Source organism: Hyaena hyaena, unplaced genomic scaffold, assembly GCF_003009895.1.
Source record: "Hyaena hyaena isolate Hyena2069 unplaced genomic scaffold, ASM300989v1 scaffold_43, whole genome shotgun sequence".
NCBI classification, from domain to species: domain Eukaryota; kingdom Metazoa; phylum Chordata; class Mammalia; order Carnivora; family Hyaenidae; genus Hyaena; species Hyaena hyaena.
The window spans coordinates 2,168,290-2,181,658 of NW_024080675.1; the positions used below are offsets into that span (position 1 = coordinate 2,168,290).

The window sequence follows — 13,369 nt, forward strand, 5'->3', positions numbered from 1 at the left end:
TCATCCTTTATACCGTCAGGGCTCCAGGTGGTCCATTCCTCTACCTATCCTGTTTTCCCCTACTTGTGCAACAGGGGCCCTCTCACTCTTGCTCAGCAACCCTGAGGGGACTCCTGATCACCAACCCCCCCCCCCACCCTGGACCTGGTCTGGGGCTTGGAAAAGCCTTGGGCTTGCAAGGGGCTGGACCCTCCTTGAATGGAGACCAGAAGAGGCTCCTTGAATGGAGACCAGAAGAGGGTCGATCACCCTGACTCACTTCAGATTCCAGGGGGATTGCTTTTACAGACAAATCTGAGATAGCTGCTCAGAAAGCCCTGCCCCTTGACAACCAGATGTCAATTCAGTTCAGCTCAACAACCGCTTATGAAAGCCCTCCCAGGCCAAGGCTGTTGCTTGGTGAACCCCCAGAGGGACGCAGAGATGGATGAGTGAGGCACAGTAGCCATCCTGCCCTGGCGCGTCCTCTCTCTCCCCAGTGGCAGTAAGTTAGGAGCCGCTCAGCACTCTGGGGGACCACCAGTGCCCAACACGTCAGGCAAAGGAAAATATATGCCGGCAGGACTCTGGATGGCCAGGAAAGATCCAGACTTTTCCTGTCAATGGGGCCTGGACCTATGCCAGCCTGTCCCCAGACCGTGGCCTTTCTGGTGGGTGATTAGAGTCCCTGGTAACAGTGTCTCCAGACTGACCCCTGCTGCCATGGCCCTGTCTGCCAGTCACCAGTGTGAGGAAAGGTGACGGCAAGGCCAGAGCACCAGACTGCCTCCGAAATTCTGTTTACCCGTGTGGGCTCCATCTAGCACAAAACCTGTTTTATAACAAAGTGTTGAGCATCTCCCATAATTTATGGAGTACTGTGATGAAAGGGGAAAACAGCCTGGTTGTGTGGGTACAGAAAGGTCATAAGTGCGTCAGTTGTCTACTCTTGTGATTGTGTGGCTGACAGGGAGCCATGGCTCACTGCCACTACCCAGCATCACGAGAGAGTATTGTACTGCATGTTGCTAGCCTCAGAAAAGATCCAGATGCAGAATTCCAAGTACCATTTCTAATGAATGTAGATCCCTTTAGCACCATCGTAAAGTCAAAATATCGTAAATCAGGGCCCATCTGTTCACTCTGTGTGAACATAGTTCTGAAGCGTATCGGTTGTGCATAGAGAAGTCCACTTGTGATCTCTCTCTCTCCCCATTGGACCATGAGTATCAGAAACAGATTTGTGTGTGTGTGTGCTGGGGGGGTGGCATACACATTTCTTTCACCCCAGCATCGGGTCACAAACAGGGAAATGGCCATAATTTATTCATTGACATATTCAGTGATTCCCTGGTGATTGATCAAGCACTATATATATTAGGCATGATATTGAAGATGAAAAAAAAAATCCTGAATAAAGCACTGTGCCTGTCTTCAGAGAGCTTCCCCCAATAAAAGATGAATAAGCAAAATGCTTCTTTTCACAATGGTTGCAGTGATCTGTGACAGAGATCTGTGTGGCTGCCCCATGCTTGCTACCAGCAGGAAGGGTCTTTGAGCTGGGGCTGGAGAGAGTCAGAGAAGCTCGTTGGAGTACATGACTCCTAAGCTAAATCCTGAAGCTCATGTAAGAGTCAGGTTGAAGGGATGGGGCAGGAAATGAAATTGAATGGAGCTTCAGGCAGGTAAATAGGGCTTTTTCAGAACCTGAGATTACTCAGAAAGGAAGGAGTAAGAGTAACTGAGGGGTGGGGGGCAGGAGATTTGATCATGGAGCTTTGTCTGTCCACTAGGGGGAGACAGAAACCCAGAACCCTGCGCTCTGGCTCAGCAGTAGGGTTAGAGATAGGAGGCACCGTTTGACTGGAACACGGCATAGGAAATGGCCTTCCCATCCTTCGAGGTGATAACACAAATACAAAGGGCCATTCCCCCACCCCCCACATGGGGGTGGATTTCAGTGTTTTCCAGAGGGGTTTCTAGAGAACACTACCCTTTCAAAAAAGGGAGTCTAGGGGAAAGGGTTTCAGAAATGCCACATGCAGGAGTCTCCTCTTAGACATTCATAAAAGACACATGAACATGGTAAGACTCTGAGAAGTCCTGCAGTAAAGCAGCCAATTTACCATTGTGGTGTGGTTCAAGTTTATTTTATCTTGAAATTTATTCCCCCTCAAGATCCTTGCTTGTGGTTCATCTGCCCATCGGATGGGCCAGTGATGTTCAGGTGGGGCTTCCACCAGCACACAGGAGGAGTCACAGCAGCACTAGGGTGACACTTAGGGATAAGCCAAGAGGCTTCAGAAGAGTCAGTACAGAGCCCCAGGCTGGGAGTGCTGAGCTGCCCCCAATGATGTGGCTACAGTGTTGCCTGCTCAGGCCGGGGCCCCATGCCCTAGTCCAGGATCCAGGGGACACCTGGTGGAAGAGCAGAGGCTACCCTGTCCCTCATAAATGTCTACCACAAATGCATATTATAGCCTTTGTGAGCCTACTGGTGTACTTTACTGCACAACCCCTTGGAATCAGTTTTATGTGGTCCCTTCAATAGCTGAAGAAGTGCTTCCTTTTCTTTAAAGTCTTAGAATGTATCTCATTTCATGTTCAAGAGCTGCCTTGACCTTTGATGTTGAGAGAGCTGCTAAGAGGACCTTGTGTGTTCCAAGCCAGTCCCTTCCTTTATATCATTATGACATCTGTCATCCATCTTTCCAAGCAGAAGACATTCTCTCATTGACTCATTAGTTTATGTATGTCTTTTATTCATTCATTTACTCCAAAAATTATTTATTGAGGGCCCTCCAGGTACCAGGCATTTTCTAAGTTCTGGAAATAGTGGACAAAACAGACACTCCTTGTTTTCTTAGGGTAGATAATAATTGTTTGAAAGTAGGACATACAGTGGGACATGCCAAATTCTGTTCTAGGACCTCAGGCAGCCTTCAGAGACACAGGTGTCAATAGCTGGTATCGTGCTTGGGAGTGGTTGCTTGCAAGGAACAGAGCCCCACTCCATCTCAAGTAATAACAGGACGATGCCATTAAGAATAAGATGTCCTGCTGTGGGGATGAGCACTGGGTGTTATATGGAAACCAATTTGACAATAAACTATTTGTAAAAGAAAAAAAAAAGAATAAGATGTCCTGCAGGACAAAGGGCAGGAACAGAGCAGCCAGCTCAGGTCCCCAACTCTTGGGTACACGTGCATTTTCACTCACTCATCCTTTTTCTCTTCCTCCCTCTTTTCTTGTTCCCCTTTCTCTGCCCACCTTCCTTCCTTCTTCCCGTCTTCCCTCCTCCCCTCTGTAAGAAGTGCCTGGGGACAAAATGGATGGCAAGGCTACTGCAGGTGGACACAGGCCAGAGAGGAGTTAAAGCAGAAGAGAAGTTCAAGCACAGAAAAGGCGGTTGGTGTTGGGAGGCCAGGTGTTGGTTAGACCTCTGTGGAATCCGAGAAGGCTTTCTGGAGGAGGTGCTATTTGAGCTGGGCCTTGGTGTTAGAGGGATATGGATGCCCAATGGAGGGCTGGGGCTATTCCCCGAACAGAGCACAGAGAGCATAAGTGGGGAGGGAGGTGGAAGTCTGGTACCTCCGAGGGGGAAGGACAGGGAGGGTTCTGCTCCTTCTATTTATCGTTCCTGTGATGCCTTTAGTTGGATTTTTCTTCAGGGTGCTTTCCTGAGACCCATGGCTTGGATCTATAGGCTAGACTATAGGAGTAGATACGGTGTGGCTGAAGGGAACCAGGGGAGGTGGGGTTGTTAAACCACTGCCAGGCAGGGCTGGGAGAAATATTGTCCGATGCAGGTCAGAAAGTCATGCACTGCGACCCAAGTAATGTAAAGACCTAACCAGGTGGCAAGAGGAATGATCACATCCCACCACCTTTTAGTGACAAGTGTAGCATCATTCGGCATCAGGAGCTTTGATGGAGAAATCAGATGACAGGTATGAGCCAACAATTTGTTGATTGCATCTAGAAACTCAACGTGCATTGGACTCCTATTTATGGGCGCTGTAAAATCAATCTTGTCAGTCAGATCTGAGAACCTAATGAGTGGTCCCATCAGAGAGCTCTGGAGAGGGGGACTTCCTGGAGGAGAGGTGAGTTATGTACCATCTGCGCCTGGGAGTTAAAAAGGCAGAGGCCTTAAAAGGGTGGGGGAAGGGGGGTTCATATTAAGCATCTACAGTGTGCCTGTGCTTTCACGTAAGCAATCTTGTGTTGGCTTTACAGCAAGTCAGAATAGTGGGGATTTTTCTCACTTTTCAAGGAGGAAATAGACTCAGAAGGTAAGATCTAGGTAGCAGAGCTGAGATTTCTTTCTGACTCCAAACCCTGTGTTCCTGGCATGCCACCATGTGTGCTCCTCCAAGACCTGTGAGTCCTGTGGCCGTCCTCAGGGCAACTTCTGGGTTGGTCAGAGGCTGCCCACGCAGGGTGCAGGGGTTTCCAGGTGGCGAAGCTGCAAAAGCTGCTGCTCCCTTACCCAGGCCTCTCCTCAGCTTCTCAGTGATCTCAATACTGGTCCCCAGAACAGTGATTTGTATAAAAGAGACCACCTGTTGCAGACGGCTTCCCACAAGTTCAGATGGGTCAAGCGTGTCCCTGAGTGCATCTGCCACAATCAATATAAGCCAGAAATGACATAGATTACCCATAATCAGAGGTCGGCCAAGGGGAAAGTCATAATTTATGGCTCTTGCTCTACTCAGAACCAGATTCATGGTCAGTTTGATGACTGACTATCCATCCTCTACATGAAGTACCATCATTGTCATCAGTATTTACCTGTTGGATATTTTTTTTAAAATAGCTTATTGTCAAGTTGGTCTCCATATAACACCCCGTGCTCATCCCCACAAGTGCCCACCTCCATGCCCATCACCCCACTTCCCCTCCCCTCAACCACTATCAGCCCTCAGTTTGTTCTTGGCATTCAAGAGTCTTTCATGGTTTGCCTTCCTCCCTCTCCCCCACTATTTTTCCCCCTTTCTTCTCCCCCTTGTTCCTCCGTTAAGTTCCTCCTAATCCTCCTATATGTGCAAACATATGGTATTTGTCCTTCTCTGCCTGACTTATTTTATTCAGTATAACACCCTCAAGGTCCATCCATGTTGCTACACATGGCCAGATTTCATTGTTTCTCATTGCCATGTACTATCCCACTGTATAGATAAACCACATCTTCTTGATCCATTCGTCTCTTGATGGACACTTAGGCTCTTTCCATGTTTTGGCTATTGTTGAGAGTGCTGCTATGAACATTGGAGTCCATGTGCCCCTATGCATCAGCATTCCTGTATCCCTTGAGTAAATTCCTAGCAGTGCTATTGCTGGGTCATAGGGGAGTTATATTGTTAATTTTTTGAGGAATCTCCACGCTGCTTTCCAGTGAGGTTGCACCCATTTACATCCCCACCAACAGTGTTAAGAGGGTGCCTATTTCTCCACATCCTCGCCAGCATCTAGAGTCCTCTGATTTGCGCATTTTAGCCACTCTGACTGGTGTGAGGTGGTATCTCAGTGTGGTTTTGATTTGTATTTCCCTGATGAGGAGGGATGCTGAGCATCGTTTCATGTGTCTGTTGGCCATCTGGATGTCCTCTTTGGAAAAGTGTCTATTCATGTCTTCTGCTTGTTTCTTCACTGGATTTTTTGTTTTTTGGGTGTGGAGTTTGGTAAGTTCGTTATAGACCTTGGATACTAGCCCTTTATCTGATATGTCATTTGCAAGTATCTTTTCTCATTCCATCAGTTGCTTTTAGTTTTGTTGATTGTTTCCTTTGCAGTCCAGAAGCTTTTTATGTTGATGAGGTCCCAATAGTTCATGTTTGCTCTTGATTCCCTTGCCTTTGGGGATGTGTCGAGTAAGAAATTGCTGCGGTGGAGGTCAAGGAGGTTCTATCCTGTTTTCTCCTCTAGGATTTTGATGGTTTCCTGTCTCACATTCAGGAAAACTTTATCCATTTTGAGTTTATTTTTGTGTATGGTGTGAGAAAATGATCTAGTTTCATTCTTCTGCATTTTGTTGTCCAGTTCTCCCGGCACCATCTGTTAAAGAGGCTGTCTTTTTCCCATTGTATACGTTTCCTGCTTTGTCAAAGATTTGTTGCCTCTACACTTTGGGTCCAAATCTGAATTCTCTTTTTTATTCCATTGGTCTACGTATCTGTTTTCGTGCCAATATCATACTGTCTTGATGATGACAATTTTGTAGTAGAGGCTAAAGTCTGGGATGGCGATGCCTCCCATTTTGGTTTTATTCTTCAATGTTACCATTGCTATTCAGGGTCTTTTGTGATTCCATACAAATTTTAGGATAGTTTGTTCTAGTTTTGAGAAGTATGCTGATGCAATTTTGTTTGGGATTGCATTGAATGTGTAGATTGCTTTGGGTAGTAATGACATTTTAACTATATTTATTCTTCCAATCCATGAGCATGGAATGTTTTTCCATTTCTTTGTGTCTTCTTCAATTTCCTTCATAAGTTTTCTATAGTTTTCATCATACAGATCTCTTATATCCTTGGTATTATTCCTAGGCATTTATGTTTTTTTGTGCAGTTGTAAATGGGATCAGGTTCTTGATTTCTCTGTTGCTTCACTATTGGTGTATAAAAATGTAACTGATTTCTGTACATTGATTTTGTATCCTGCAACTTTGCTGAATTCATGGATCAGTTCTAGTAGGCTTCTGGTGGAGTATGTCAGGTTTTCTATGTAGAGTATCATGTCATCTCCAAAAAGTGGGAGTTTGACTTCTTCTTTGCCAATTCTGATGCCTTTGATTTCCTTTTGTTGTCTAATGGCTGATGCTAGGACTTCCAGCACTATGTTAAACAACAGTGGTGAGAGTGGACATCCCTGTCGTGTTCCTGATCTCAGGGGGAAAGCTCTCAGTTTTTCCCCGTTGAGGATGATGATAGCTGAGGGCTTCTCATAGATGGCTTTTATGATGTTTAAGTAAGTTTCTTCTATCCCGACTTTCTCGAGGGTCTTTATTAAGAAGGGGTACTGTATTTTGTCAAATGCTTTTTCTACATCAACAGGATCATATGGTTTTTATCTCTTCTTTTGTTGATGTGATGTATCACAATGATTGATTTGCAAATATTGAACCAGCCCTGTAACCCAGGAATGAATCCCACTTGATCATGTTGGCTAATTCTTTTTATGTGCTGTTGGATTCGATTTGCAAGGATCTTGTTGAGGATTTTTGCATCCGTATTCATCAAGGATATTGGCCTGTAGTTCTCTTTTTTTTGCTGGGTCTCCATCTGGCTTGGGAATCAGAGTGATGCTGGCTTCATAAAAAGAGTCCAGAAGGTTTCCTTCCATTTCTGGTTTTTGGAATAGCTTGAGAAGAATGGGTATTAATTCTGCTTTAAATGTCTAGTAGAATTCACCAGGGAAGCCATCTGGCCCTGGTCTCTTATTTGTTGGGAGATTTTTGATAACTGATTCGATTTACTCACTAGTTATGGGTCTGTTCAGATTTCCTATCTTTTCCAGTGTGAATTTAGGTAGTAAGTGTGTATTTAGGAATTTGTCTATTTCTTCTAGTTATCCAATTTGTTGGCATATAATTTTTCATAGTATTCCCTGACAATTGCTTGTATTTCTGAGGGGTTGGTTGTAATAAGTCCATTTTCATTCATGATTTTGTCTATTTGACTCTCTCTTTTCTTTTTGAGAAGCCTGGCTAGAGGTTCATCAATTTTGTTTAATTTTTAAAAAAACCAACTCTTGGTTTCATTGATCTGTTCAACTGTTTCTTTGGTTTCTATATTTCTGCCCTGATTTATATTATTTCTCTTCTCCTACTTGCTTTGGGGTGCTCTTGTTGTTTTCCCTCTAGTTCCTTTAGGTGCGCTGTTAGGTTTTGCACTTGTGTGTTTCCTAATTTCTTGAAATGAGCCTGGACTGCAATGTACTTTCCTCTTAGGTCTGCCTTTGCCACATCCCATAGAGTTTGGATTGTTGTATTTTCATTTTCATTTTTTCCATCTATTTTTTAATTTCTTCTCTAATTGCCTGACTGGCCCATTCCTTCTTTAGTAGGGTGTTCTTTAACCTCTATGTTCTGGAGGTTTTCCAGACTTCTTCCTGTGATTGATTTCAAGTTTCATAGCATTGAAATCTGAAAGTGTGCATGGTATGATCTCAATTCTTTTATATTTATTGAGGGCTGCTTTATATCCTAGTATGTTATCTATCATGGAGAATGTGCCATGCGCACTTGAGAAGAAAGTGAATTCCATGGCCTCAGGATGTAAAGTTCTAAATATATCCGTCAGATCCATCTGGTCCAGTGTGTCATTCAAGTCCATTGTTTCTTTGGTGATTTTCTGTCTAGTTGATCTATCCATTGCTGTAAGTGGAGTATTAAAGTCCCCTGCTATTAGCACATTCTTATGCATAAGGTTGTTTCTGTTTGTTTTATATATTTAGGTGCTACCATATTTGGTGCATAGATATTTATAATTGTTAGCTCTTCCTGATGGATAGACTCTGTAATTATTACATAATGCCCTTCTTAATCCCTTGTTACTGTCTTTAAAGTCCAGCTTGTCTGATATAAGTACAGCTACTCCAGCTTTATTTTGACTTCCAGTAGCATGACAGACATTTCTCCATCCCCTTACTTTCAATCTGAAGGTGTCCTCCAGTCTAAAATGAGTTTCTTATAGACAGCAAATAGATGGATTTTGTTTTTTATCCATTCTGCTACCCTATGTCTTTTGATTGGAGTATTCAGCCCATTTACATTCAGTGTTATTATTGAAATATATGGATTTAGAGTCATTGTGTCCTTTGTGGGATTCATGCTTGTGGTGAGGTCTCTGGTATCTTGCGTTCCTTGCAACATTTCCCTTAGAGAGTCTCCCTCAGGATTTCTTGTAGGGCTGGTTTAGTGGTGATGAATTGTTTCAATTTTTGTTTACTTGGAAAGACTTTTATCTCTCCTTCTATTCCGAATGACAGGCTTGCTGGATAGAGGATTCTTGGCTGCATATTTTTTCTGTTCATCACACTGATGATCTCCTACCATTCCTTTCTAGCCTGCCAAGTTTCAGTAGATAGGTCTGTAAGCACTCTGATAGGTTTCCCTTTGTATGTTAGGGCCCTTTTCTCCCTAGCTGCTTTCAGAATTCTCTCTTTGTCCTTATATTTTGCGAGTTTCACTATGATATGTCATGCAGAAGATTGATTCAAGTTACGTCTGAGGGGTGTTCATTGTACCTCTTGGATTTCAATGTCTGTTTCCTTCCCCAGATTGGGGAAGTTCTCTGCTATAATTTGTTCAAGGACTCCTCAAGTGCCTTCCTCTCTTTTCCTCTTCTGGAATTCCTATGATACGGATATTATTCCATTTGACTGTATCGCTGAGCACTCGAACTCTCCTTTTGTGTTCCTGGATCAGTTTATCTTTTTCTCAGCTTCCCCTTTTTCTAGAATTGTGTCTTCTAAATCACTTAGTCTCTTTTCTGCGTCTTCAATCCGTGCATTGGACACCTCCATTTTATTTTGAATCTCATTTATAGCATTTTTTAATTCATCACAACTATTTTTAAGCTCCATAGTCTTTGTAGCAATAGTTTCTCTGATGTCTTCCATACCTTTTTCAAGCCCAGCGATTAGTTTTATGACTATTGTTCTAAATTCTTGTTCCGTTATTTTGCTTATATCTGTTATGAGCAGTTCTTAACTGTAAATTCTTCCTGGAATTTCTTTGGAGGAGAGTTCTTCCGTTTCATCATTTTGGTTAACTTTCTCTCTCGTTTGTTTTAAAAGCTTGTGATGCACTCTGCACCTGCATCACAAGAAGGCTTTTTGACTGTCCAGGGCCTATCCGTTCAGAAAGTGTTCTTTGAATGGTGTCTCTTAGTCTCTCTTGTTGAGACCTTGGTTATTTTATTTTTCTACTCATAGTGGTATTTGGGACTCTCCACCCTGTGTACTTTCGCTTGTTTCTTGAGGTAGCCCTGGAAAAGAAAACAGACAAACACACAGGGGACAAAGGCACACACGCACAGACAAATCCAACAAACACGCAAACCTAAAGGGAAAAAGAAAAAAAGGAAGGGACACATACAAAAAAAAAAAAAAAAAAAGGGACGACAAATAATAAAAAGAAAAATACATAAAAAAGAAAAAATCCAATAGACAAAGGACAGTCTAAAGCATAGAGCCAGAATTACCAGCTACAAATAAAGAGCTGGGTGTATGCTACGCTGATGGAAGAGCATATACAAAGAGAGAAATGACAGGGCAGGGAGGAAGCAAAATTAGAAATGAAATGAGCAGGCAGAAAGACTAAGAGGCTTAATTCAGAGAGAGAAAGAGGGGAATGTGGTTGGAGAGGAGGCAAAAGAAATGATGATAATGCTACTCAGAGAAACTATATAGCCTGATTACTCCAGAGATAAAGAGATACAAAGGTAGAGGTGGAGGTGTATAATTTACATCTGGAGAATGGATTAAATGTGACTGTTTAAGCAAGCCAGTGACCAGAATTAATGAGGGCAGTGCATCCGTGTTGGTCTTGCCCAGGCTCTGGTTAAAAAAAAGGGGGGTGGGGCAGCTCTCTAGCAGGGATGGGCATAGTTTGGTCCAGTGCTTCCCACGGGGGTCCCACCTTGGTGGTTGTGGGGAGAAAAGTGGCGGCACCCCAGTTCCTTCTCAAACCAAGCACTGCAACTCACTCACTCTTTTGGGTGTGATCTCCCTGTGCCAGGGGCTTAGCCAAGGTGGGCTGTGCTCTACATCCCAAGCCAGGCCTTGTTTCCAGATCTCAGTCCGCACACCCCATTGATATTGCCCAAAATATAAACTCACAGGCAAGTCCCTCAGAGCAATTTCAAGCTCTCACCTTCCCCCTGGGGATGGAGCCAGAAGCCGCTGCTTGAGTCCCCTCCAGGTCGAGCTGGCAAGCGAGGAGCAGTTTCTCCCTGGGTCACCTGGGTCGAGTGCCTGCCTAGGGTCAGCTGGAGAGCAGGAAACCGGATCCCTCTGTGTCCCAAGCAGAGGTTTTTCTCTTCTCCAGTGACAGGGACAGTGTCTTGAGCAGTTTCAGCCACTCTTTCTTTTTTTCCCCCTAGACTCACTGTGGCTCCTCACAAAGGGAGATCCCTCCCCTTCCCTCTGTCTCTGGTCCCGGCCTGATTTTATCTTTCCCAGTTCACACTCACGCTATAAGGTTTTCTCAGTGGACTCTGTCTCCTTTTCCTCCCAAAGTCCTGGATTCTGTAAGGGTTCCTATGACTTCAGGCCTTCTCCATGTGAGATGGGGGCGAATGAAATGTACAGAGCTCCCTAATTCTCCACCATCTTGCCTCCTCTGAGTACCTGTTGGATGTTTAATGGGACTGTAGTTTGATAGCTTAGGTACAAGTTCCTATAGTAGACTTCTCTTTTGTGACATTTAGCTACTCTGAAACTTTGGTTTTCCTCTTCTCTAAAATGGGAATGTGTCCCAGTGACTTTACAGTGCTGCTGTAAGGAATACATGATGTGACATTAAAGTGCCTCAGGAACCAAATGGTTGTTAGTGTTTGTTAGGACAAGCTCATGTGCAAGGCCATGGGCTCTTCTTCCCCTGTGAGTGGACTGAGGACAGGGAGGGCTTCCATGTGATACTTGCTTTCACGGCCGGCTGAATTTCATTTCACCGGATCTGCAGGTGGCAATGGCAATCTTAGCTGTGGCCCTGCTTGGGGATTTGTCTGAAATTTCTCGCCCTGCAATGTGGTATAGCCCAGGAGTGCTCAAACTTTCATGCAGAAGAGTCACGTGGGATTCAAGGGCTTCCAGTCAGGAGGTTCTAATGTAACAGGTCTGAGATGGAGCCAGAAGAATGATTTCTGTGAAGCTCAGCAGGTGATCCTCGACTGCAGGCAGGGACAGGTTAAAGGGGGCCCAGCTCAGGCGCCAGGACAGTTTGGCACTTCTAGCCTCCTGGCATGTGGGGATGGGCAGGCTGTTTGTTCCCCTTGAAGAGGATGATAGCAGGAGTCCCTTCCTTGCTGTGGGCAAGCTAGGAGTGTGTCCAGGAGACAGGTTTGGGCAGGTCCTTGAGCAAAGCCGGGAAGGCGCTGGAGGGATGCGAGCCCTCTGGGAGCAGCAGTCCTTAGGGGGTTGACAGCCTGAGGGCTGTGGGGCTGAGCTTTGCTGTCCTTCTGTCTCCAGATCGTGTTCCGGAAGATCAGTGATGTGAAGCGGGAGGAGGAAGAGCGCATGAAACGCAAGAATGAGGCCCCCCTGATCTTGCCCCCGGATCACCCTGTCCGGCGACTCTTCCAGAGGTTCCGACAGCAGAAGGAGGCCCGGCTGGCAGCGGAGAGGGGCGGTCGCGACCCGGATGACCCGGACGTGGAGAAGGGCAGTGCCATCCCTGAGCACGCGGCCAACCACAGCCTGGTGAAGGCCAGCGTGGTCACCGTGCGCGAGAGCCCCGCCACGCCCGTGGCCTTCCAGGCAGCATCTGCGGCTGCGGTGTCGGACCACGGCCGGCTGCACGCGCCCGGCGCCGAGTGCCTGGGTCCCAGGGCGGCCGGCGGGGACTGCGCCAGGCGCAAAGGCTGGGCCCGCTTCAGGGATGCCTGCGGCAAGGGCGAGGACTGGAGCCAGGTGGCCAAGGCCGAGTCCATGGAGACGCTCCCAGACAGGACCAAGGCGTCCGGAGAGGCCACCCTCAAGAAGACGGACTCCTGTGACAGCGGCATCACCAAGAGCGACCTGCGTCTGGACAACGTCAGCGAGGCCAGGAGCCCCCAGGACCGGAGCCCCATCCTGGCGGAGGTCAAGCATTCTTTCTACCCCATCCCCGAGCAGACGCTGCAGGCCACGGTCCTAGAGGTGAAGCACGAGCTGAAGGAGGACATCAAGGCCTTGAACACCAAAATGACAAATCTTGAGAAACAGCTCTCTGAGATACTCAGGATATTAACTTCCAGAAGATCCTCTCAGTCTCCCCAGGAGCTGTTTGAAATATCGAGGCCCCAGTCCCCAGAATCAGAGAGAGACATTTTCAGAGCAAGCTGAGTGGTCTCTCTGAAATAAAAGTCAAAGACCAAAACCCACCACTCTGCCCTGGACACCACCCCCACCACACACACCTACATGACCAACAACTTCCAAAGTAGGCTTTTCCTGATGGAAAATCAAAGTGGGACGAGTCACTTAGGCACAGGCACTCTCGGTCTCTATCTGGGCGCAGATATGGGAAGAGGCGTGTGCTATACCACCCTGCTAGATTGCAGCTGTTTTCCAACTGTCTGCACAATTTTGGAAGAGGGGGCATGCTGTCTAAAGGGTATTTTCCTTCGTTTTTAATTTTTTTACTGCCATTATATTCATAAAAGATGACAACCCGCCAGAAAAG

The 13,369-nt window shown here is 45.9% G+C and overlaps 1 protein-coding gene across 2 annotated transcripts in view; it reads left to right on the plus strand.

The window, feature by feature from the left end:
• Positions 1-13,093, plus strand: part of KCNH1 (potassium voltage-gated channel subfamily H member 1) — a 393,338-nt gene extending 380,245 nt beyond the window's left edge. For both annotated transcript variants that reach the window (XM_039230120.1, XM_039230121.1), the window contains exon 11: positions 12,175-13,093. In XM_039230120.1, the coding sequence (XP_039086051.1) occupies positions 12,175-13,029 (855 nt within the window). In that variant the 3' untranslated portion in view covers positions 13,030-13,093. The remainder of the gene's footprint in view (positions 1-12,174) is intronic.
• The last annotated feature ends 276 nt before the right edge of the window (positions 13,094-13,369 follow it).